The sequence below is a fragment of the Ovis canadensis genome, chromosome 6 (assembly GCF_042477335.2).
Source record: "Ovis canadensis isolate MfBH-ARS-UI-01 breed Bighorn chromosome 6, ARS-UI_OviCan_v2, whole genome shotgun sequence".
NCBI classification, from domain to species: domain Eukaryota; kingdom Metazoa; phylum Chordata; class Mammalia; order Artiodactyla; family Bovidae; genus Ovis; species Ovis canadensis.
This window is the reverse complement of record NC_091250.1, coordinates 74,526,782-74,552,889: the sequence shown is the minus strand read 5'-3', so window position 1 is coordinate 74,552,889 and position 26,108 is coordinate 74,526,782. Positions and strand designations below refer to the sequence as shown.

The following is a 26,108-nucleotide window of genomic DNA, read 5'->3' as shown; positions in this document are numbered from 1 at the left end:
AAAAAACTAGCTTGACCCTGAAGAATAACTGCTTTTATAAAATTAAATATAAATTAAAGTCATGTGTATGATCCACCTCATCTGTTCTGCATACATACATATTACAAATGTATACTTTTTTTAGGAAAGAAGGGAAACATGCTTATTTCACATTTTTGCTGAATTACTTCCTAAGACGTTATGTCCTAGAGCTCTGGGATGGCTGTGACTGGAATTTGCTTGCTTTTGTTTCTAACTTAAGCACAGCCTGGCAACCTGTACAGAATTTAACTTTCCAGATATGGGATCACCTTGGGGCAGCTGACTTCTATTAATACAAAGCACAGGAGACACTCATTTCTGGGTTCAGTATTTCTCTCACGTAATCTGCACGTAATCTGTCCAAGGTGCTTCTTCCCCTTGGAGTTCTGCAGCTGAGGTCCATGGTCTACCCCTTGATGGCTGCAGCTGAGGTGGCTCATCCCTGGTTTTGCCCAGCCAGCCACATGGCTCATTTAACCATGGGTTTGATGTACAGCCCAGTGTGAGACCCAGAGGGAAGGGAGGCTCTGTCTGAAGTTCAAGATTAAATACTTTCCTCTAAGAGTTGGGATTTTGCCCTTTAGAGCTGCATGTATCAATACCCCAAAGCAATTTTCTTGGATGCATTTTGCTTTGAATTTGAAATATGCTTTTGAAGCTTTTTATTTAATAAGGCACAAGCACAGGCACAAGACTACATTCATTATTTAGACTAGAACTTCTTTTGCACTTGATGTAAGAAAAAAAAAAAAAGGCTGGCATGCATGTTCAGGGTAATTGCATAGATTGAAATGAACCCAATTTCTGTAAAGGATTATTGAAGGAATACAAAACTTCCAGAGTAAGTCTGTTAAATCATTCATTCAGTAACTGATTGACATTTGCTCAGATCTGGATCATGTGCTTTGCTAGCTTTTAAAGCAAAGCAAAGAAGAAATTATTTAAAAGTGATAGTGAAAAACAGTATTGAAAGAGAGCAATCCTGGAGAGTGGATATATTTTAAATGATGATTCTCTCTTAAATAATGTAATTCACAGACCATGGAGCTAGGCCCCAGGAATCATCTCTCAGCCTGTGTTTTCACTTGGCAATCCTCACATCCTATCATTAAAAGATATATAAGTACAATGCAAATAATGTCACCACTTAAAAAATAATTCTCTTATTCTTTTGTAGATTTATATTTCATTTCATGATTAAAATTTTTGCTATGCACTAAGTGAGTGAAGGCTTAAAGTCTAATTTCTAGCCCCTTTGCAACTATCTGTTTCTTTTACATTTCCTGTTAACACCCATAAGTTCATCTGATGCTAAAAAAACTCTGATATGAAGAAACTAAATCTCAACCCTTTCCTCTGCTCTATACATAAAAAGTCTAAAATTTATGAAGAGGCAAATGCAACATTTTTATCAGTTAATTGTTCTCTAGATTTAACAGCAGAAACATTTCAGGCAATCAAAAAGCAAGTAGGAAAAACCACCTTTAATTGATTCCACAGAGAATTTTTTTCCAGATTATAAATAACTTCTTATATTTTCCATTTGGCTGTTTCAGGAGTTACACAAATGAAATGCAGGATATTGGAAAATACATTGCTAAGAAGTAGGATGATATGAAAAGATCCCTACTTTACCTATATGGAACAAAAGTTGGTCTATTCTACCAGGGGAATAAAAGCAAATGTGAATGAGGCTAACATACAGGCTTTGTTTCACCAGAAGAGAGTCACTGGGTAAGACACCTTGTGATAGTACCTGGGAGGGATGTCACTGGGGCTCCCAGACAAGAATGTTGTATGAAACCCCTACCCAGAGCGAACACTAGGGCTGGAGGGGAGAACTGCCCATTGACAATGCCTCTCCTGGCTGCAGGGTCTTTGGTGCAGCCTCTTGGATTGTAATACCATTTAGTTATCCATACATCAATATTTTCTGTCTTTAGGAGCAATGATGGCATTTGCCGCCAGGGAGTGTGATCTGTGTATTCATGGAATAGCTTGACTCAACTGTAGATTTTAAAGTGCAGTCCTGGGGGTCTACTGTGTTGTAATCCCTCTAATATTCTATCTAAATACTTGCAAGCTCTGTGATTATGCCATTATGTACTATGGTCATAAGAAGTTAGTTTTAAACAAAACATTCTTTAGTATCCCTTATCATATGTATTTTCATCCCATATGCAAAGTTTTGGATAAAAAAGTTCAAGGAATGTGAAAAAATCCAATCTGCTGAGGAGTAGAACATTTAAAAAAATACTTATTTACCTTGTTCGTCAAATTTTTTAAGGTTTAGAAAAGTTATTAGTATTGTAAAGCATTTTCAGAATGATTGTAAGTCCTCTTTCAGAATATCTGTTTCTACCGGGTGAGATCATGTTCTTCTACTGTGAGCACACAGTAGGAGCTCAATATATGCTTGTTTGAAGAATGAATGACTATAAAGAGACACCTATATTCCCCTTTCACTATAATAGGCAAAAATCTATAAGTAGTGTTATCTCTTCCCATGGCATTTATATAATAAAACTAAGTCCACTATAAGAACTGATTTAAAGTCATACTATAAGAATGGGAAAATTTAAAGTGAAAATTTAAAGTCTAGGGTCCACTCATAACTTGCCAAAGATAACATGCTTAACCAGGAAAATGGAAATGAATATTTGTAAGTGAACTCTAGATTAAAGGAAATTATCAATACAAAGCTGTGAAAGTTTAAATTAATATAAAAGAAACATAATTATTTGTAAAAACAACCATATACATTAAGAGAAATGATACTCTCTTTAAACTTGCATTTTCAATACTGTCTGTGCAAAATTGCTTGTAGTGTCTCCAAACAGACGTCTGTGGCTGGATGCATGGAAAACTTCCCATGAAATGCACATCAGAGCAACAGGGCCCACTGTTTCCTTTAACAAGATGAAGTCTGGCCAGGTCATGGCTGTGCTTTGGAACAACTGGTCTGGATGTGTGAAACCTGCAGGACAGGCAGCAGCAGCTGGAAGGCATCCTGTATGTATGTGGTGCTATTGCAGCCCTGTGAATGGAGAAAACTGTCATTGAAGGGTTACTGTCAGAGTTCCAGCTTGACAATTCTTCCCATTTGATAATGTTCTTCTCCTCAAACCCCACACTATTTTAGAACATTTTTCTTTTAATGCTGTTGCTTAAAGCAGATATAAACACATTTTGCTGGATGGCTTGCAACCAGCTCTCAATTATCTACACTAACAGAGAGAAGAATTCACTTGAGGCAAGCCATTTCCATAGACTTTTAGGGTATATTAGGGTATATTTCCTTTAGCTCAGATGGTAAAGAATCTGCCTGCAATGCAGCAGACCTGGGTTTGATCCCTGGTATCAGGAAGATCCCTGGAGAAGGAAATGGAAACCCACTCCAGTATTCTTGTCTGGAGAATCCCATGAACAGAGTCCATGGGGATACAAAGTGTTGGACATGACTGAGTGACTAACACTTAAACTCTAGGGTATATTATGTGTGTATAGTCAATACCCATTATGTCCAGTCTTACTTATCCTTTTTCCAGATCAATCCCACTGCCCTGAAATAACACAAAAGCACAGCATGAAAGAGGCTGTAGTTTGTCCTAACCTACAGATGAAGAAGGGCTTCCCTGGTAGCTCAGATGGTAAAGGATTTGCCTGCAATGCAGGAGACCTGAATTCCATCTCTGGGTTGGGATGATCCCTTGGAGAAGGAAATAGCAACCCACTCCAGTATTCTTGCCAGGAAGTTCCCATGGACGGAGTAGCCTGGTGGGCTATAGTCCATGGGGTGGCAAAGAGTCAGACACGACTGAGGGACTAACATGTACAGATGAATAAACAATAATGGGTTACTGGAGATATTGTGCAATTATTCACGGCAAATGCTTGAATGCTGTCATCTTCCTATTCATGTTGGTACTCTCCACTTGGTTTGGATCTTTGACATTGCTATTCATGTTCATGGGTGCTCTAACAGACAGTATTCCACGAGAGACCACTTAAAGTTCCAGGTAATTAAAACAGGAGAAAACTTCCACCAAAGGAATGAATAAACGATTTGACTTCATACTCTTCATGACCAACAGTAATTCATCTGCTAATGCCTTTTGGGTGGCCAAGGAAAATGTTCTCAGGTTCCATGTTCTGCCTCTGATTGCTTGGATTTCCTTTAGCTCTATCCTCCAGAATCTTCCCTGCATGTCAACTCCATCCCTCTGGGAGGCTGTGTCTTAAGCAATAACACTTAGGGTCACCACTGTTACTCCTGTACCTCGGTAGCTTTCCTTAAAGGTAAGACTCAATTCCTAAGTGCATTGCTATATATTTATATGTAGCCCTCCCTCACTTTTGTAATTTCCAAATTTTGCATTTGACAGGTACTTCAGAGAGCAAGAAACCACTGTATATACACTGCTTATATTCAAACTTAACTTGTCAACACCTTGCGGCTTCAGCTGGGTGCCGTGGGGCTACAGAAGTGCCAGTTCCTTATGGCTGATCCGTAATAGAAGAATTTCCCCCACTAGCCACAGATGGAACACAGCACCTACAGGTCAAGAATGAGGCGTCCTAGGTCCCTTTCCTTTTCTTTTCTTTTACATTGCTGCTTCTGGCAAAGCCACAGCTGTGTGGGGCAGCTGCATGTCCGTGTTACAATGTCCTGGTGTGTGGGCTGGCCATGGAGTGAGTGGTCACAGAGGATCTTGCCTCTGGTTAGTGAATGGGCAGATGCTAAATATTTACCTGTCATTTGTTGCCAGTCTGGAACTTAGACCCGGCTAAACCCAAGGTTATTGTGAATGGAGGAAAGTGCCCACTTTAACAAAAATTCACCATTGAGCAAGAATTCCTCGTTGCAGCCAAAAATCACAGTGTTAAATCTGGTGTCAAACTTGGCAGCAGAAATGTGCTTCTGCCGGAGGAAACAGCGACAGAAATAATGTGCAAGCTTAGCATTTCTCTTTATAATCAGGATTCTTGAAAATTAGGTATTGTTGTTTCACTCGAGGGTTTACAGCTATACAAATGTACTAAAAAAAGACTGTAGACGATAAAATTTAGAATTGCAGAAATACTTGCTGTCTGGGAGAAAGACAAAATGTGTAGCTCTAAAATTTGGTTTAATTCAGAAGCATTTTCTCTCTGGGGGGCCACTTACCTCTAACAATACACTATTGATCATGGGGTTAAGGACCTCGGCCTTCTGGTTGCTCTGTGGAATCAAAAGTATGAAATTGACAGATTAGGTGCTCATACTCCAAGGCTTGTCAAAGTGTTAAGATGCTGGCTTTATGAGGGATCTCTTAGAGAAGAAGAGGAGAAGTGGAATGCTTACTATACATGAGGCTTCATACTTGGTGCTTCCCCTATACGATCTCATTTAATTTCCACAGAAATTTTAGGGGGTAGGCAGGGACCACAATAACTCTGATTCACAGATGAGAAAATATGAATCAGGAAGGTTGAGGAAGTTATTTAAGGTCATGTAGCTAGAAGTTTAAACTCAGACCTTTTAAACCATTCAAATCTTATATCAGGTTTGGGATTAGGGGGAGGTGAGTGAGATTGAGTTGGACAGAGTTAGCTTCAGTCTTTGCTTAAAATTTTTATATTTTGTTCATCATGACTTTTGGTATTCATTTTGATTTTTAAAATATTGCATCTATCTAGATGACTGAGGTTGTCCATTTGTCTCTTTTTGAGAGATGGTCCCCTTAAATTTGGTAGACAGGTTAAGTACCTTTACTTGCCTTTACTAGTCCCAGCCCTAGTCTGTCTATTTTTCTTTTAAATACAAGCACAGGTACTTGGTTTTAGGGTATGTCTTCTAGGTTGGCAGCAAAGTTAAAATACTCGACTATAGCTTGCAAACAGGTTGGCAGATTCCAGTTTGCAAAACATGAATATATGTAAAGTGCAGAATACAGAGTCCAGTGTTAAGCAGGTGTTCAAAAAGTGTTAGTGTCCATGTAACCATTATTATTATGTCTGCTATTGGTCCATTAATCAACAGTCTTCTCTATCTAAAATGTTCAATCTACTCTTAGACAATAAATAATTAAAGGGACTAGAAAGAGAGACAGCAGTCTTAATAGGCTGTTTTCTCTCACGGTACTCGAAAAATGTTATGGTAAACAAAAGGATATAAATGAAGTCTGTCTTCCCAGAGCAGCCCACTTTCATTGACATTACTCTATTGAGGGCTAAATAATGTCTTACTGGGGAAAGCATAATGGAGTCTTGGGAAAAAACTCTTTAAAAACCTAGTCATTTTAGTAAGTAACCAGAAAATCCATTATGGTTTGCTTTCATGTTTATTTGATTATCAATAAACCTCTAAAATATAATCAAAATGAGGGCAATAAAATGACATTGGCTTTCAGAATCAATGAGATGTGCAAGCAATTTAAATAGAGTCTGGAGAGCAATATACACTCATTAACTTCAAGTTATGAATAATGGCTCTTTCAGAGAGCAGAAACAATAACTTGATATGAATGATTTATTACAGCACAAGACAAGAGGTACTGTTGTGGTGAGATGGCATTTCATAAACCATCTTTAGATCTGGTTTTTTCCTTCTTCAAAATGACAATTTGTGTATTCCTGATTTTGTATATACAAACATTTGGACACACGTGTGTGTGTAGTTTATGTGTATGTGTGTGTATATTCATTCATTTTTGTGTGTATATTCATTCAAGTACATACTTCTCTGCTAGAACTTTGCTACTCAAAGAGTAGGATAGGAGTCAGGAGCACTACTACCACCTCGGAGCTTGTAGGAAATGCAGAATCTCAGTGCTCATCCAAGATCCACTGAATCAAAATCTGCATTTAATAAGATCTCTAGGTTATTCGCTTGCACATTAAGGTTTGAGAAGCATTGTGTTGGAATACACTACATTAAAGACAATGGAAAGCAATCCCATGAATATTACCAATCAATGTAAATAAATTAATGTTTAACATGGGTATACCCTGGTTGTTTCATGTTGATGTTTGGTAGAAACCAATGCAATACTGTAAAGCAATTATCCTTCAATTAAAAATAAATAAATTTAAAAAAGAAATTCATGTTTAACATGAATCGTAAAAAAACATATAGCACATATACACAAAGACATATATAACCTCATCACTAGGAAACTATAGAGAGCCAGTTAGCTGTCTGCCTCCTGTGTCTGATGGGCAGCCAACTGGGAGTTGAGAGACTAACTGAGAAGCCTGGGTGAGTTAGTTCACCCCTCCGGGACTCAGGGTCTCAGGTAGTAAACTGGAAAAAAGCCGAAAGAGTGAAAAGAAGATACAATAGAGCCTTAGGAAGCCAAGTCGCCAAGGTCATCCCATTCTGATGAAGACTTCACACCTCTCTGTAAATCTAGCAGTTACACCAAGAGCACCAGCATCGGTTAACCTAGGCAATGCCGCACACATAAATGCAATTTATCAAGCCTATCCTATGAATAAGCTTCTACCTGCAGCCCCCCTTCACTCTGCCTGCTTACAGCGAAGCTCTGCTGCTGAAGGCCTAAAATCAGACAAATATTAAAAGCTGGTGTTTTGCAAAATGGGAGAGGCAGACCATATTCTCTGACAGCAGAATGAATCATTGGTATGTAGCTCATCCTTTATTAACTAAGCCACTTACAGAAATGTGGGAGGCATACATCTCCTGACAGTCAGTCTACAATCATTTCTGCTTTTTTTTTTTTTTTTGAGAACTGCCCTTCTCCTGGGGTGAGGGGAGGTGCGTCGCAGCACCCAGGTAGGTCTACATGCAATGACTCTGTCCTCAGTCACTACTGGTGACACCAGATGGATATCTGAGGCATGCTACTGAGCCTTTCAAACCTTCTCACCCAGGATCCTAGAATTTGAAGGGAGAGAACTGGGAACTGCTGGAGTTGAGTCACATTAATATTAATAGCAATGCTCCAGAAAGAAGGTGCATGAGCTCTGCTGAGGAGTCCCCACAGCTGCTCATACATCTCCACCACTTTTAATAAAGTTCCTTTACTGCCTGTCATGGATTGAATTGTGGCCCCCAAGGATATATGTTGAAGCCCTTACCTCCAGTATATCAGAATGTGACTTTATTTGGAGATAGATAGGGCTTTACAGATTTAATTAGTTGAGGCTGTGCTGGTCACCCAGTGTGTGGTACTTGTTAAGGCAGCCCTAGGACACTAATACATTTATTACCCAAACACCCTAGCTAAGACAGGAAGCAAAACTTGCTGTTTCTCATGTAAAGAACCATCTGCCCTTGGATCCAGGGCCTTAAAGGAAAAGTGGAAACCTTGATAAAGGAATAACTTCCTCTATCTCCTCCAGCCCCACTAGGTTGAGTTATATAACATGACTGATTTCTCTAGAAAATAACCAGAAGCCACATCTCCAAGGAATGCCAAACCTCTCAAATTTGTTACTTTGAGAACAGAAACACTTCTACAGATTGGCTGATAATATTTTGTTTTTCTTTTGGTTAAAGTTGAAGTGTAACAATAAAGCTTCTGTGGCTTATAAAATAGGCTTTGAAGACAAGTGAATGTGAATATTAAGAATGACTTATTTTAATAGAAATTTTAGTATTATATATCACAGATATTAAGTAATAGAAACAATCTTCATTTGATATTTTTTTCTTTAACAAATAAAGGAAATGAGACCCAGAGAGGTTTGAAAATCCACCCAGTATCTTGTATAACTGATCTGGTTGCATCTAGAATTCAATCGGATGAGAGCCTCAAGCCACCTGTTGCCAAAGAAGATGCTCAAACCTCATTTTAGTAAATGTCTTGGCTGCATTTCTGCTTGTGGAGCTATCAAAGAAGGCATTCCATCCTCTACTTCATCTCACAGCCCCTAACAGACCTTCCCTTTAAAAAGGTGAAAAAAAAGAGCCTGTATCACAGTCTTACCCCAACAGTGGTTAAAGAAGTTGTAAACTTCTCTGATAACGAGGCCACTTCTTTGCACATTGCAGTAGTTAATCTGAAAGAAGGAAAAAAAAAAGAGATTTGGGGATTTTTAGTTAAGGAAAATAATTGGATTGTTCATACAATTATTGATACTAATACAGCATTCCCTTTAAAAGAAGGGCAGACAAGTTTGAATATGCTCTGTAGAAATTTCCCTTAGTATTCTTCCATGACTCACAGTCACAGTTTAATTAATTCTCACCCTACCTCTTTTTAGAAGCAAAAACATATGCAGGAAATTACCAGGCTGGAGTTCCACATGTGTAGGGGTTTAAGACTATTGCCAAGGGACCAGCATTTTGGTCATTTGAAAATAATAATGAACAGTCACTGAGGTACCATGTTAAGTACGTTTGTATGCATAATCACATTTAATCCTCATAATGGCTTCATTCAGTTCAGCTCAGTCACTCAGTTGTGTCTGACTCTTTGTGACCCCATGCATCGCAGCACTCCAGGCCTCCCTGTCCATCACCAACTCCTGGAGTTCACTCAGATTCATGTCCATCGAGTCAGTGATGCCATCCAGCCATCTCATCCTCTGTCGTCCCCTTCTCCTCCTGCCCCCAATCCCTCCCAGCATCAGAGGCTTTTCCAATGAGTCAACTCTTCACATGAGGTGGCCAACGTACTGGAGTTTCAGCTTTAACATCATTCCTTCCAAAGAAATCCCAGGGCTGATCTCCTTCAGAATGGACTGGTTGGATCCCCTTGCAGTCCAAGGGACTCTCAAGAGTCTTCTCCAACACCACAATTCAAAAGCATCAATTCTTCGGCGCTCAGCTTTCTTCACAGTCCAACTCTCACATCCATACATGACCACTGGAAAAACCATAGCCTTGACTAGATGGACCTTTGTTGGCAAAGTAATGTCTCTGCTTTTCAATATGCTATCTAGATTGGTCATAACTTTCCTTCCAAGGAGTAAGTGTTTTTTAATTTCATGGCTGCAGTCACCAACTGCAGTGATTTTGGAGCCCCCAAAAATAAAGTCTGACACTGTTTCCACTGTTTCCCCATCTATTTCCCATGAACTGATGGGACCAGATGCCATGATCTTCGTTTTCTGAATGTTGAGCTTTAAGCCAACTTTTTCACTCTCCACTTTCACTTTCATCAAGAGGCTTTTTAGCTCCTCTTCACTTTCTGCCATAAGGGTGGTGTCATCTGCATATCTGAGGTTATTGATATTTCTCCCGGCAATCTTGATTCCAGCTTGTGCTTCTTCCAGCCCAGCATTTCTCATGAGGTACTCTGCATTTAAGTTAAATAAGCAGGATGACAATATACAGCCTTGACATACTCCTTTTTCTATTTGGAACCAGTCTGTTGTTCCATGTCCAGTTCTAACTGTTGCTTCCTGACCTGCATATAGGTTTCGCAAGAGGCAGGTCAGGTGGTCTGGTTAGGGTCTGTGATTTTTCCCATTTTATAAATGAAGAAATTGACATTTAAGAAGGTTAAGTAACTTGCTTAGGACAAGAATATGATAGAGCTGGAATTCAAACTCAGATGTCTCTTTATATCTTGATTATGTTTTTATGCGATACCTCAAATCAAAGATATTGTAGAATATGTTTTTTAAGACTTACATCAAAACTCTGTGCTTATTCCAGCCTTTCTACCTGTAGGACTTTACCCCAAGAAAATAACACAAGCTAGATACAAATATTTAATAAAGTAATATTTGTCATAATATAGAAGATGATGACAAAAACTGAAAACCTAATTACCTAACAATGTGCTTATTGCCCAATTTTTTAACAAGTATATATACTTACATGAACAGTGATTAAAATGCTATTAGCAAGACAATAACTCCAAGTTAAGAATCTTACACATTAAAAGATTTAATGATGTCAGTGGGAGTAAGTTTCATTCTGATAAACAGCGGTTGTGTCTAGACGATGTATTCAGGTATGTTGCCTTATATCCATCTATCCCCCCTTCCACCCATCCACCCACCCAAGACTTATCTGCAAAAAGGGTCAGGAGTAAGGCTGGAGATGGCAAAGAGTGGTTCTGCCTATGTTCTTGGGCACGTGGATGGTAAGGCACTTACTATACAGACATATATGAGGCCTTATTACCTTTCTCTTGGAGCAGCTTGGTAAGGCTGGGACAGTCAGGGGCTGGGGATAGGAAAGGAGCTAAGAGTACGGCTCTGCTTTCCATACTCAGAAACCTCTGACTTCAGCCCTCCTCTTTCAAATCAGCACCGTAAATAGTACTCAGATTTTTCCTCAATACTTTAAACTTTTCCTATTTTACTGTTTCCTTTTCCCTCTACACTGAGACAAGTATATATTCTTTGTACGCATTTTAAGGGCAGGATTGTGCAGGGCTTATAATATCTTTGACTTTCACATGTTTAGATATGAAAATCTAAACTAGATGCCAAATCTGGACAAGTGAGGAAAAATGCCACCAGACACTAAGAATGAGTTTTGCGAAGGTCTTTCCATTGAAAATTTGCTCCCCAACCTGCATTGCTGAATTTAGTAATAAGAGAAGACTAGTTGAGTGAAAGTGTTCAGACGTGTGTGTGTGTACATGTGTGCACGCACCCATATACTTTAGGAGGCTCTTATTGTGGCTCCTGCGTCTCTATATTTATAATAAGGAGAGGGCATTTGTGCTAGTTCTCTATACCACAGCAAACAGTCATGTGCCTAAAAGTTAATGGCTTATTCTTCACTTCCATAATCAACTATTTTAATGAACACTTGATACCAGCTATTTTCATGTATATAATGTTACATACACACACATTTTTATTTCACTAGATAAACTAATAGTAGCTTATTGAAGAACAAACATATTACAGCAAATATGCACACACAAGCAATCCACAGTGAACTGGCTTACAATGGTGACCATCACTGCCAGATTCAGAATATGTAGAGCTGGTGTAAGTCCCTAGGAACAGTGGGGGTGGTTTGTATATTTCTATGAAACTAGCTGAGAAGTCCATTAAGGTGTCTTTCTTCTATTTGTGCGGCATGTTGAAAATGTAATTATCTTCAAAGGTTTATACTTCCAAGACCCTGACCTACTAAAACAAATACTTAGCTCTGAAAGATTTAGGGTGTCTTCTCTTCAGTTCAGTTCAGTTCAGTCACTCAGTCGTGTCTGACTCTTTGCGACCCCATGAATCGCAGCACGCCAGGCCTCCCTGTCCATCACCAACTCCCGGAGTTCACTCAGACTCACGTCCATCGAGCCAGTGATGCCATCCACCCATCTCATCCTCTGTCGTCCCCTTCTCCTCCTGCCCCCAATCCCTCCCAGCATCAGTCTTTTCCAATGAGTCAACTCTTCGCATGAGGTGGCCAAAGTACTGGAGTTTCAGCTTTAACATCATTCCTTCCAAAGAACAGCCAGGGCTGATCTTCTTCAGAATGGATTGGTTGGATCTCCTTGCAGTCCAAGGAACTCTCAAGAGTCTTCTCCAACACCACAGTTCAAAAGCATCAGTTCTTCAGCGCTCAGCCTTCTTCACAGTCCAACTCTCACATCCATACATGACCACTGGAAAAACCATAGCTTTGACTAGACGGACCTTAGTCGGCAAAGTAATGTCTCTGCTTTTGAATATGCTATCTAGGTTGGTCATAACTCTTCTTCCAAGGAATAAGCGTCTTTTAATTTCATGGCTGCAGTCACCATCTGCAGTGATTTTGGAGCCCCAAGAAATAAAGTCTGACACTGATTCCACTGTTTCCCCATCTATTTCCCATGAAGCGATCTCTCCAAAAATAATTCTTGGAATGTCTAGCTAACTATTACTATTCTCCCTAGCATGCTCATTTCTTAAGAGAGTCCTTATTTCTCAAGATGACGGCAGAGCAATGGACCTAGTTGACTGCAATGGGAATCTCTAGCAGCCAAGGGTGTACATGGGTCTGTGTGTGCACGTTTGAATGACACAAATACATACAATTTGAGAAATAAGAATTAAAAGTAACATTTACTTTATCAGAACTTTTGCTTGGTCCTGAGCTGATTTTTCTTCTTCTTGTCCATGAAGAATTAATTCTGCTACTTTATGAAGTTGCTCAATACAGCGAGCTGTTACTTCTGCCAGGCTTTCAACGGACAGCATGTATACTTCCTGAAAGCAAAAAGTGTAAGTCAGAAAATTATTCACTGAGCAGATACTTTCTAAAAAATCTTGTAACATTAAAAAAAATTAAATAATTCTTGGGAAGAAAACCAAACAAATATGACCTGAAAAAAAATTACCCAAAGTTTAATGAGTAGACTATTCTAAATGGAAATGCTACCATAAAATAGAAGTGTCTCCGGGTCCCAGGGACATGACAATCCTTCTTTATAGCTGTGTCCCCAGTTCTCGGGCTTCCCCGGTGGCCCAACTGGTAAAGAATCTGCCTGCCAATGCAGGAGATGCAAAATACACGGGTTTGATCCCTGGGTAGGTAAGATCTCCTGGAGAAGGAAATGGCAACCCATTCCAGTATTCTTGCCCAGAAAATTCCATGGACAGAGGAGCCTGGCAGGCTAAGCTCATGGAGTCACAAAGAGTCAGACACAACTGAGCAACTGAGCACACACATGTACACGCCCCAGTTGTCAGTGTGATGCTGGGCACATAACAGGCAGATACCCAAGAAAGCATGTAGAAGGATGGCTGAGTGAATAGACCTCAGTAGATATTTTTCTTTAGAGTGATCTAAATTGTAAGTTTCTTTATCTAAAATTCAATGTAAAATGAAGTTATTGCAAATGCATTTTTTTCAACACAGGCAGCTTCTAAATTATGCACATATAAATTTATTAAACTACAGAATAAAAACTATCGTAATGAAATTTTTTCAAAAATGCTTCAATTACCTCATTAGTTAAATGGCATAAAGACATTTTATGGTTACAAATTTGCATATAGGATGGAATTTTACCTTAAAGAATAAATCAGCTAGGTTCTTAAAGTTCTTTTTCCCTTTAAATTATAATTGTAAAGCTATGGAGGAAGGCTACAATATCTGTGCTAAGTCATGAAATGTCTTGGCATAGAGGGATTTTAGTGTTTATTACACTAAGACTCATATTAGTGTGGAATAGGGTACAAATGAAGATGAAATGGCTTTGCCTCACTTAAAATGAAGCTGCTACTAAAATTTACATATTACTGCTGTTTAGGTGGATGACCTGTAACATGTTTACCTCGACTGTCTTATTTGTCTTTTCTTTCTTCTCGCCTTCTTCAGGGTTTTCAGGTTTCTCTTCCTTTTCTTCCTTCTCAGTTTTGTCTTCTTGCTCTTCAGCCACATCTACTGATACCACAGTTTGATCCTCTTCCACCCAGTCATGAGCTTTTTTCATGGCCTGCAAAGGACCCCCCGGCAACCAAAGCAATATGTCTATTGTACAAATACAGAGACACAAAAGCCAATCCCATGACTTGGATCAAATCCTAATCCATTAAGGGTGGTTTTCTGTATGTTTAAAGAGTGGTGGGGCAATTATTCAACCTCCCTAAAAACACCTTGTTGTTGCTTTCTGGTAAAATACAGTAAGAAAAGGGACATAATAGAAAGAATGTATGGAGAGAATACCACAGGGCCAGAGAAATTTTTGGAAAGCATTCTAAAACGATATTCAGATAGGAATAAAAGTGACAGTCACTCTGGAAAAGCCATAGTATATTTTTCACTTTTCCTGGCCAATTATAAAAGCATGATAGAATATATATACATACATACATACATACATACATACATATATATATATGTATGTATGTGTGTGTGTGTGTGTATATACATATATATATATATATGAAATTTAGCCAGGGTCATTGCTAAAGCAAATTTCTTCTGCCATGTTTCATGAAGCCCTCAGTGTTTCATGAACCTAATAATGTATCACACTGGGAAGATGAAGGATGGCTCTGCTCCTCTCCAGCCATGCCAGGTCTTTTGACCTCAGGGTGGTGGTGGGGGAGGAGAGAACTATGATTAATTTCATTTCACATGAGTGCAATTTGCAATTTGAGCAACATGTGGCCTTTAAAGTTATTGACCAAGCATAAACCACCTTCCCTGTGTATTATTCCCTGGATTTTGAAAGGGCAGACTCACTAGCTTTCGCATTGCAGTTTAAGCTGTTTGCTTAAGTTTTATCTGAGCTTGTGTGAAACTGACTTCTCATTTGAAAGCTTGCACGTCAAAGTTTAACACAGAATGTTGATGGAAAGTCAACAGGGAGAAGATTAGGGGAGACAAAATCCAACAAAACTATCCTTGGTGTGTCCTCTTTTAGGGACAAAGGTTTACCTGACTATGTAAGTAAACCAGTGAGACCTTGGAGGCACCACACACACACTGTCTGAGCAGTGGCAGGTGCTGCACGGAGATGAATGAGGCAATTTCCCCACTGTGTTCAAGTCACTGACCTGCCAGAATTGGTGACCTCTATCAGAGATAAAGAATTACTCATCTCTGCACCTCCCTGCCTCAGTCTGCATTTTCCTCACTCACCTTGATGAGTGAGGACCTGTGTCAATCACTGATGGTTTAAAAGAAGAAAAAGAAAGAGAGAGAGAAGGGGGGAAATGACACCGTTTTAAGTAATTAATGCTCAGTGACCTCACTAAGAAATGCTATAGCAAGACCTTGTACAAACTTGCAAAACATCCTGTGTTACTATCAGAGTAACCCAGACCATGAAAGCCCGGATGGCCTTAGATCTTAGGACAAGGCACCAGCTTTCCAGTGGGAAGGGTCGTGCGGGTGACCTGGCTCTGGCTGGTGTGCTTTCTCTGCCTGATTCTGGCATGTCACTTTCAAGGTGACGGGAGATGGAATTTGCAAAAGCCCTTTGGTAATTCAGCCTCTTTCCTCCCGTAGGCTGAAGATAACCCTGCTTTGAATAAAATCCTATTCTGTGGAGAAGTGACTTGTTCAAGATCACACCAGTGAAGCTGCAACTAAAATGCAGGTCTCATCACACAGCCTAGCATGTTCTCAACAGTTACATTTCATGATGTTGCCTCATCAAATCTTAATGTCTGGCCTGGGTCTCCTCTCCCACCACGTGCCATTTGGAGCTTGGGGGTTTTTCTATTTCAGGTGAATCTCTGGAATTTTACAACCAGGACCTTTTTAAAAAAACAAACAAACACTCAGACTCAGATGGGACTGACCTTATTGAGTTTGTCAGGTGTGGCTGCAACATGTAATTCAAAGAGAAGCTCTGTAAGCATGCTAGCAAACTCTTCTTTGTTTTCTTCTATGCCTGGAAATAGAAAATGACAGAAGTAAGAAGCATGATTTCTTTTTCATCCTGCAGAATGTGGCAGCTCCCCTAACCTTACAGCCTGCAGTCAGAGTATAAGTCGGGGGTGGCAGCAGCCCACCCTCCAACTCCGGGAAAAGATGAGCCGTGCCCGGATATTCAAGCACAGTGGCGAGGTAGCAGGCTGAAGCTGGGTGGGGGGCTGGTAAAGCCTTGCTGCTCACAGCTCTAGCTGGGGCGCCCCTGGGCTAGACTGAAGGGCACATGAAGGATGAAGGCAGGGAGGGACCATGTATACCATAACAGGTATAGACGGTCACCACCTATTTGTTGAATGACTGCGTGAACAAATTAATGATGTTTCTCAGGCCTGAGAGCCCTGGGACAACACTGTATTTAAGGCTTATAGTGTTGTTATGCTTAGCATTGCAACCCTTAATGATACCCCAGGGCGCCCTTTTGTGTCCACAGAGCCACAGTGCTGAGCAAGCAGAATTAGTCTCCGTGGATCATCTACTTTTATGTTAACACCTATAACAACCTATCTCTAGAGAAACTTCTCATGATTTCCTAGGACACCTGCCTGGTCATACAGTATTTCATAATGGTATGTCTTCCCTCCAGACTGGAAGCTACCTAAGGGTACAGATGGTACTTGTTTTGCTCATTCTTGAATCTAGAGACTCTAACACAGAGACTGGAACATAACAGGTGATAAAAATGAATAATGATTGAAAAATAATTTACTAATCAGTTGTACCATATTTACTAATATATTGATTATATAATATGTCGTATACATGAAATAAAATTAATCTCATTGATGGGCAATGAAAAAGAGAGATCTTTAAAAGTTACCATCTTCTATCTCTCATTTGAATCTACAAGTTGAGGCCATTTTTAAAGTTTCTGATTAGTGCTAAAGAATTGATTTCATGCAACTAGAGATTATCATACTACGTGAAGTAAGTCAGAAAGAGAAAGACAACCATATGATATCACTTATTGCAGAATCTAAAATATGACACGAATGAACCTATCCGTCAAAGAGAAACAGAATCAAGGACATAGACAGTAGACTGGTAGCCAAGGCGGAGTGGGTGGGAGAGGGTAGGAGTGGGGGTCCGGGATTAGCAGATGCAAATTGGTATATGTATGAATAGAATGGATAAACAACAAGGTCCTACTGTACAGCACAGGGAACGACGTTCAGTATCCTGCAATAAACCATAACACAAAATAATACGAAAAAGAATGTTTATATATGTATAACTGAGTCACTTTGCTGTATAGCAGTAATTAACACAACACTGTAATTCAACTATACCTTAATAAGAAATAAATAAATGAAAGAATTGATTCCACTGTGGGTTTTATCACTAGTCTGCGGTGAGGAGGGGGTACACTATAAAAGCATCATTTGTCTGGCCTGACTACATGATCTCAAAACCCCCTGAGAAGGAAATATCTGGCTTAGGTTAGTGGGTGAAGATAGCAGCTTCAGAGAGGCCTGAGCTGTGTGAGAAATTCTGTAGCTAACACTTGTCTGCCTGTCTTTGTTTCTGTTTTAGAGACAAAATGGTTAATCACAGCTTGTCAAGATAGCCAGGCCTATATCAGTTTATCATCCCCTAGAATTTATATACTTATTCTCACCAGGGAGCAGGTCAATAAAGATACTAGAGATGGAAAGCATATATGTCAGGTAAGAAGCTTTATGGAGAAGAAGAAACCAAGGAAGAGGAATAGGGACAGCTGGGGGTTAAGAATCTCCCAGCTGAGAAAGTTACTTTTGGGTAAGAGCCCAGAGGAGAAGGGGAGTGAGTCACACGGGGGGCCAGGGTAGCTGTGGCCGGCAGAGGGAGGCATGTGCCCTGGGGTCGAGAGATGGCTGTCTTTGTCCATGGTGAAGTGATACAAGCAAATCATAAAAATCCATAAGGCGAGTGCTCAGATAGAGCAGGCTGTTGCAAAGGTTGAGCATGGGTATTAAGAAAGCTTCCAGAAGGAGATGATGCTTGAACCTAGCCTTCCAGGATGAGAAAGGCATTAGTCACAAGCAGAAAAAGGGAGAATTGGAGGCCTACAAAGAGAGAATTAGAGAGAAAGTGAATGGGATTCCATCAAAAATTGAGATTCTCTCTCTGCTAGTCAGAGGTCTTGGTCTCACCTTCTCTAACTGGGCAAATTTAGAAGGGCAGCTCCCACAGGTTCTCATTCCCCAACTGCCTGGTCCTTCTCATCTGTGTGGGGCAGCACAGCAGGGCAGAAAGAGCCTGACTTGAGGCTGGGGTTCTTCCCTAGCTCCTGTAGTTAGTGGGTCTGTGACTGGGGCCAGTTACAAGGCTTCTCAGCTTCCACTTCCTCTTCTGTAAATTTAGGGTAAGAAAACCCACCCATCTCCTTTTTAGTGTTATTGTAAGGACCAAATAAAACCAATGTGTAAGTATTTTGTAAACACTAAAGTTTTATATAACTATATTGTTATATGCTGCAAAGATATAAACATAGGGAGATTAAAAATATTTGAAAGTAATCCATACTAAATTAGGATATATATACTCTGTGTATCTCCAGTTTTCAAATGTGCATTTCTGTCATAAAACAGAGAAATATACCAAAAACGCAGAGCAAACATTTTAGGAAAATCATCACAGAGAAAAATGAAAGTAGATAAAAAAACAGATAATAAAGAATGTTGCAACAAAAAAGACCTATTACTACAATTCTTGGTCTGTACATGTTGCTGAGAAGTTTTTCACCAAGGCAGTGAAAAGAGGAAATAGCTTTTAGAAATCTCCTTACAACAGTGGGAAACCAAATTAGAGACCCATGGCAGTGTAATAAAATTACATGTTGCTGGAAAGATAAACATGCAAATCATTAGCTAACGTTATTAAAAACAGAGGAGCCCAATATTAAATTTATCTAAAAATGACAGTTTATTACATTTTCTGAGACGATCAAATAAATTATTTAGGTGTTAGAGGTATTTTAGAAATATAAGTGCTTACAAGAAAAAACATGATGAAAACGCTCTGGTTTCTCCTAGACTTTGGCTCCTGGATTGTCTACTCGCTCTCACTGACGAGATTGTTCTTGACAGCTTTTAGTTAATCCCTCACCTTTCTGGAGTTTGTAACACTCCATCATATCTGGGTTGATTTAATGACAACCCTGGTATTCTTCTTTCCTGTTCTTGTTTAGCTATTTAAATGACATCTATTTATTAAATTAATTAAAATTAGTAGTGCTTTGATAATCTGGAGATTTCCTTTAGGAAAATGAACGTATTGTATGTATTATGGGAGGTAACAGGGTTCCATCACTTAAAGAGAGATGAATCTACCATTTCCTAAGCAAGCTGTTCAAGACTGTAATTTGCTTTTTGGTCAGATTCTAAAATCTCCATTTATTGAAGCTCTGTATTAAGACTGAAACATAACACATGGAGTAACATTTTCTACTTAACAGTTTGAATCAAGTTTCCTCTCCAAGAAATAGTACTTGTTGGGGATGCAATGCTGCCTTAACTTATACAGGCAATAATATTTCATTGATGTTAGGGATCCTCTTTTTATCTGTTCTGAATGACACCCCCAGTAGGATAGAGGTCTACCTCAGGTATCATGAAGCTGAAGAAAAACAGCCTGCATTTTTTGGTGATTGTTACTCTGCAAAAGAGGCATCTACATTAGTTCATCTTGGGTCCATAATCCAAACCATAGGACCTTTGACAGCTAGTGTCTTAGTTTCTTCATTATTAAAGCAAAGACAAGGCTGTCATCCTTTGTGACTTCATAGCAACACGCAAATGCTCAGAAACATTGCTCTCCAGCTGTCTCTTTGATACTGACCTTTTCCTATGCTGCAGTGTAATTGATTCTTCTATCTTGATGCAATGAGCATAAATCTCATTAAACTTAAGGCACATAAGGTCAGTATGTGGGAATAAGGGGGCGATATTTTTTAAATGACAGTTTGCAAATGCTTAGAATAATACTGCCCTGAACATCTAGGCTGAAGCATTTGAGCTCCTGTGTTTGAGCTTTGATTAAAGGTATGTATCGGGCTTCCCTCATAGCTCAGTTGGTAAAGAATCCGCCTGTAATGCAAGAGACCCCAGTATGATTCCTGGATCGGGAAGATCCCCTGGAGAAGGGATAGGCTATCCATTCCAGTATTCTTAGGCTTCCCTTGTGGCTCAGCTGGTAAAGAATCTGCCTGCAACGTGGGAGACCTGGGTTTGATCCCTGGGTTGGGAAGATCCCCTGGAGAAGGGAAAGGCTACTCACTCCAGTATTCTGACCTGGAGAATTCTATGGACTGCGTAGTCCGTGGGGTCACAAAGAGTCGGACAAGACTGAGTGACTTTCTTTTTAAAGGTATGTATCACGCCGGGGCACAAAATGCTTCCAGAGACTGGATGATATGAATGTACATTATCACAAGTACAATTGTAAATAAAAGCTATAGCTTATTGCATCTTTGCTATTTTCCTGGCATTGTGTTAGCATGTCTGATAACTAGAACAGCTAACACTTTGAGCAGTTCCATGTGCCAGGCACTGTAATATACATTTTTACGTATATTATCTAATTTGATCCTTACAACAGCCCTTGGGAATAGGTATCACTGTCTCCATTGTATAGGTAAAATACTGAGTTTCAGAAAGGTTATATACCTTGTTCAAGGCCAAGTAGCAAGTAAGTAGTAAAAATGTGGCATGTAAGACCCTTCAGAGGATCCTAGGAGAAGCCAGCCTTGTGTGTCCACGGTTGCTTAAATTTTCAGCAAAACCTACACAAATCAATGGCAGTTGCAGTGCATGGTGATGACACCACTCACTCTCCATGTACATAGCAAATGCTTTACTAGATTCTGCTCCCAAAGGGACAACCTACTCATTAAGCACATCCAACCTGGAGAACATCTTGGCCCCTCTCAAGGAAGCCTGGCCTCTCACAAGATCACTTCTAGTCTCCTTGGGTCGTGTCATCACCTGGCTGGAAGTGTGTCGTGGGAGGGTGCATCTGGCTCACTGCAGCGACTGACAACCCGACACTCCAAGCCCTGGTGTACCGTGTGCTTTTCTCAGAACTGTACTTTCGGGGGGAAGGCCACTTACAAACACACCCTAACTCCTACACACAGAAGTTAAAAGGAAGGAGAAAAAAATGAAAAGAAATCCACTCAAAGACCTGCCTACCGTCAACGCCAACCACATTCAATGACTTCCACGTGCAGACAAAAAATTTGACGCTGCAGCATAAACTCTAGCCATCAGAGCCCCTGTTGAGTGTACCGTGCTCTTTGATCATTCGACCAGATGCATTTGCTGTGTGCCTGTGACATGCTGGACATCAGAGAAGTAAAGGTGCCTGACTCAGGAGCTCCCACCCAGAGGAAGGGAGGATTGTGACCAGTGTGACCAGCTCCTGTGACAAGAGCAGGGGCGCAGAGCTGGGAAGTGAGCAGGAGTGCTCAGCGAGCAGGAGTGCTGAATTAGTGCCTCTCCCATTTAAATGGCTGTGCTTATTAACAGCAGCTTCATAAGGATGACACCAACAGTTTGTCTTGCTATTTTATTGGTTATTTTTCTTTACCTTGCACTTCTTGATTCTCTTCATTCTCGAACACTTTGGCTGCAAAGATGTCTTTAATGGAAATTAGGTCATTTTTTAAGACCTCCAGCTTCTCTCCATCAAGTGATGCTAAAAATGACTGAACCTGAAAAAAAGAAATAGGTCAGCATAACTGTCATCTTTTCTTCTCATTAATGATGTTTACATTCAGTTGTGCCCACTTCTCCCAGGTGATCTGTGGTGTGGGAGGTAACACTGGGTTGACTGTTGGATTAACTGCCTACTAATTGTGTAACTTTGGGTAAGTTACATAAACTCCCTGGGCCTCAGTTTTCTCATTTTTTAATTGAATGTATTTAACAGATAACATCGTCAAATGTCAAAGATAAATTTAGGATGTACAACATGTTAGTTTGATAGATGTGTATATTGTAATATGATTGCCATTGTAGCTATATTTCGTGCCTCTATTGCATTACATAGTTATCTTTTGTTTTTCATCATTGAGAAAATTAAAATTTTAGTCTCTTGCCAAGCTTGGTGATTATAGTGCCTAATTGCTGTCTGCATTCCTAATACTGCACATTAGCTCTCTATGGCTAAGTTACTACTTGTGCAAGTTTGTACCCTTAAACAATATCAGTTGTATCCTCCCACCTATCCTGGGCTAACCACCATTTTACTGCTTTTTATGAGTTTGACCTTTTGAGATTCCACATACAAGTAATAACATACAACATTTGTCTTCCTCTTTCTGAGTTATCTCATGTAGCATAAGGAGCCCAAGGTCCATTCACGTTGTCATAATTGGGAGGGTGTTCTTCTTTCTCATGGCTGAATAATGTCCCATTGTGTATATATATTACACCCTTTTTAATCCATTTATTTGTTTATGGGCATTTAGGATAGTTCCATGTCTTGGCTATAGTGAACAGAACTGCAATGAAACATGGGAGTGCTGATATCTCTTGGAAGTATTGTTTCTGGCTTCCTCAAAAAATTAAAAATACATCTATAGTATGATCCAGCAATTCTACACACCCAAAGGAAGTTCTCTGTTTTAAAGTGAGATCCACACTTCACTGTGATCCTTTGCAGTTAAGGAAACAATGAATGTGAAGGACATTGCACAAATGCACACAGCAGATGCTAAGTAAGTGGTGGTGGCAGCTCCATCAAAGCGGCTAAAAACACACCTCGGTGTCAACCCCGGATTCTAACATCTTACTAATTCCTATTTGCCGGGAGCCAGCATGAGGAATCCCACCCGTGACAAGGTCATGTGGCACAGATCTGATGGGCAAGGCGAGTCGGATCTCAGGGTGTCCCCCTGGTATTTCCTGAGCATGTACCCCAAAACCCAAAAATCTGCCTGCCTTTGTACTCTGCTTTTCCACTCTGCTGACACACTCTGGAAAAAGTCAACTCAGGGCTTTAGTCGTCTGCATTTGAAAGGGATGTTTCAGTTAAACCCCCTCTGATAACTCTCTAGCTTGCCTAACAGGTTCCCCTGGACCTCTTACAGCTTATGAATTGCTTACAGCCCCCAACCACGAGAGGCACAAAGCTTAAGGCATCTTAAAGATACAGAGCCTTTTCTAAAGAGCTAAAAATCATATTGGTGATGGGTTTTCACTGTTGACTCGATGATTGCTGCCAGGCCTCCATATTCTTTATCTTTTAGGTACCTGGGAGGATGTTAATCAATATAAACGGGATATGGAAAAAGATATATAGTAGTTTTGATGTTAGCAACACTAGACTTTTGAGTTAATTACTTTTCTTTTGTTATAAATCACTGTACATCTTTTACTTGTTATAAATTGCTGTATCTTTGCTATGTAAGAATGTAACTTTATTTAGTGCTTTCTGAGAGTGGCACCAGACTTTGAGAAGAACAACACAAATAAGTCTTCTGGTTGACAAACCCTTATCAGAAAAAAGGCTGTAAAATGTTCATTGGCCCTTTTGGCTGGAAGATGATGTAAATCACCTAAGACTTGTGCATACAACTAGGTATGCAGAGAGAAAAGCCTGGTTTTGATAAGAGCCTGGCTGCTAATGCTGCATAATTTTGTATTACCCATAGATCTCTATGTACAATTAAAAAGGTATAAAAGGCCTTGCTAGACAATAGAGGCTGGGCCAGTCGCTGGACTGGTTTCCCCTGTGTCTTCTCTTTACTCTAATTTCTGGCTGAATTCCCATCTGGGGCCTGGAGGCTTGCCATGTCTACTTACTTGTCCCAGTTTCTAAGATCCGTAAGAGAGAGAGCCCAAGGCGGGGCACTCCCCGATATTCAAATGGACGCCGGTGGCCTAAGGTAGATGGTGCAAGCTCCTTGTCTGGAACTTTATTGGCTTTCCACGTAAACCAAGTTATTCAGCCTCTTTTCTCCACTTAATTTTCCTACTACACTATTTCTTACTAATCTAATTTTATATTAATAAATAAATAAGTTTTTTCCTCGCCAACGCCATCCCCGCTTCAAATTCCCTGAATCCACCGGGGCTGGACCCCGGCACCTATTCTTACTAATCATGTGACTTTGGGTAATTTACTTAACCTTTCTATGACTCAGTCTTCTTATCTCTAAGTAAGAACTAATAGCATCAACCATATAAGATTGTTTTGAAGGTTAAATGAAATGATGCACTCAAGAGTACTTATTGTGGTGGTCAATAAATTATATATATAATGAAAATAAAGATATATGTAAAACAGAAAACAAACTTATGGTTACCAAAGGGGAGAAGGAGAGAGGGAGGCACAAATTAGGAATGTGGCATTAACAGATACAAATGACTACATATAAAATAGAGGTACAACAGAGATTTACTGTACAGCACAGAGAGTTGTATTCAATATCCTGTTATAACCTATAATGGAATATAATCAGAAAAAATAACTGAATAACTTTGCTATATTCCTGAAACTAACAGAAGATTGTAAAGCAACTATAAGTCAATAAAAATGGGTATGTAAACAAATACATAAACAAATAGATATTGTATATCACAGATATACATATAAACACACTTGCTAGATGTTTTATTGTATAGGAGTTACAAAAATGTAACAAGACATATTTTTCTTCTCAGAGATCTTGCAGTCTGAAGGAGGGAGGCCCAGATGACCCGAAACAGCCACACCGAGTGTGAATGCAGTAATGGGGCGGGGGGTGCTCCCAAGGAGGGGCTGCAGTGCCCTTTGGGGAAGCGAGAGGTGGGCAGGGACACTGCACAGAGGACCTTGCTTGAACTGACACGCTCCCTGCCCACTGTTCTTCAGAACTCCTCTTTTGCAACCGTCCTTCAGAAACTCTTAGAAATCACCTGGATAGATGGCCAGGCAACCTCTGTGAATCCAAAGATCAATGTGAAATTCCAAAATGGTCACAGTGAATGGAGAACCATACAGAAAGTAAAGTCTGACTATAAAGTTGGAAGGCTTTAAATTCCTCATTCTGTAGGTTAACACTTGCCCTGGAAGGAGAGCCAGCAGAGAAGCTGCCATAGTCTTTGGGTTGTGGATTTTTGAAATTTACCTTATTTTCGGTTGTGCTGTGTGAGTGCTATGCTGTGCTTAGTCGCTCAGTTGTGCCCGACTCTTTGTGACCCCATGGACTGCAGCCCGCCAGGCTCCTCTGTTCATGGGGATTCTCCAGGCAAGAATACTGGAGCGGGTTGCCATGCCCTCCTCCAGGGGATCTTCCCAACCCAGGGATCAAACGGGGGTCTCCTACATTGCAGCACTGCATCCAGATTCTTTACAGTCTGAGCCACTAGGGAAGCTGGTGCTGTGTGAGGGCTTTCTCTAGTTGTGGCAAGCAGGGGTTACTCTCTAGTTGAGGTACATGGGCTTCTCATTGTGTTGGCTTCTCTTGTTGCAGAGCACAGGCCCTGAAGTACGTGAGCTTCAGCAGTTGCTGCACATGAGCTCAGTAGTTGTGGCTCGAGGGTTCCAGAGCATGGGCTCATTAATTGTGGCACATGAGCTCAGCTGCCCTGTGGCATGTGGGATCTTCCCAACTGGGGATGGAACCAGTGTCTCTTGCATTGCAAGGTAGATTCTTTTTTTTTTAATTTATTTTTTAAACAGCATATTTTCTAAACAGCATTTTTCTCAGAGTAGAGAAATGGGTAATAAAGTACAATGCTGAGTGGAAATGGATATGCACATGCGGGACCTCTTTGTTCCTCCATGTATTCTGAGGGTAGCCATCCCCCGGGAGTGAATGCATTGGGGTTTTATG

At 40.2% G+C, this 26,108-nt stretch overlaps 1 protein-coding gene across 5 annotated transcripts in view; it reads right to left on the bottom strand.

Annotated features, from left to right (window-relative positions):
* Positions 1 to 1,490: 1,490 nt before the first annotated feature.
* The window catches only part of FAM114A1 (family with sequence similarity 114 member A1), a 70,664-nt gene continuing 46,046 nt past the window's right edge, over positions 1,491 to 26,108 (bottom strand). For all 5 annotated transcript variants that reach the window (XM_069593892.1, XM_069593890.1, XM_069593891.1 and 2 more), the window contains 7 exons: positions 21,875 to 21,998; positions 16,177 to 16,268; positions 14,199 to 14,360; positions 12,989 to 13,128; positions 8,955 to 9,027; positions 5,189 to 5,242; positions 1,491 to 3,058 (listed from right to left, as the gene is read on the bottom strand). In XM_069593892.1, the coding sequence (XP_069449993.1) occupies positions 2,957 to 3,058; positions 5,189 to 5,242; positions 8,955 to 9,027; positions 12,989 to 13,128; positions 14,199 to 14,360; positions 16,177 to 16,268; positions 21,875 to 21,998 (747 nt within the window). In that variant the 3' untranslated portion in view covers positions 1,491 to 2,956. The remainder of the gene's footprint in view (positions 3,059 to 5,188; positions 5,243 to 8,954; positions 9,028 to 12,988; positions 13,129 to 14,198; positions 14,361 to 16,176; positions 16,269 to 21,874; positions 21,999 to 26,108) is intronic.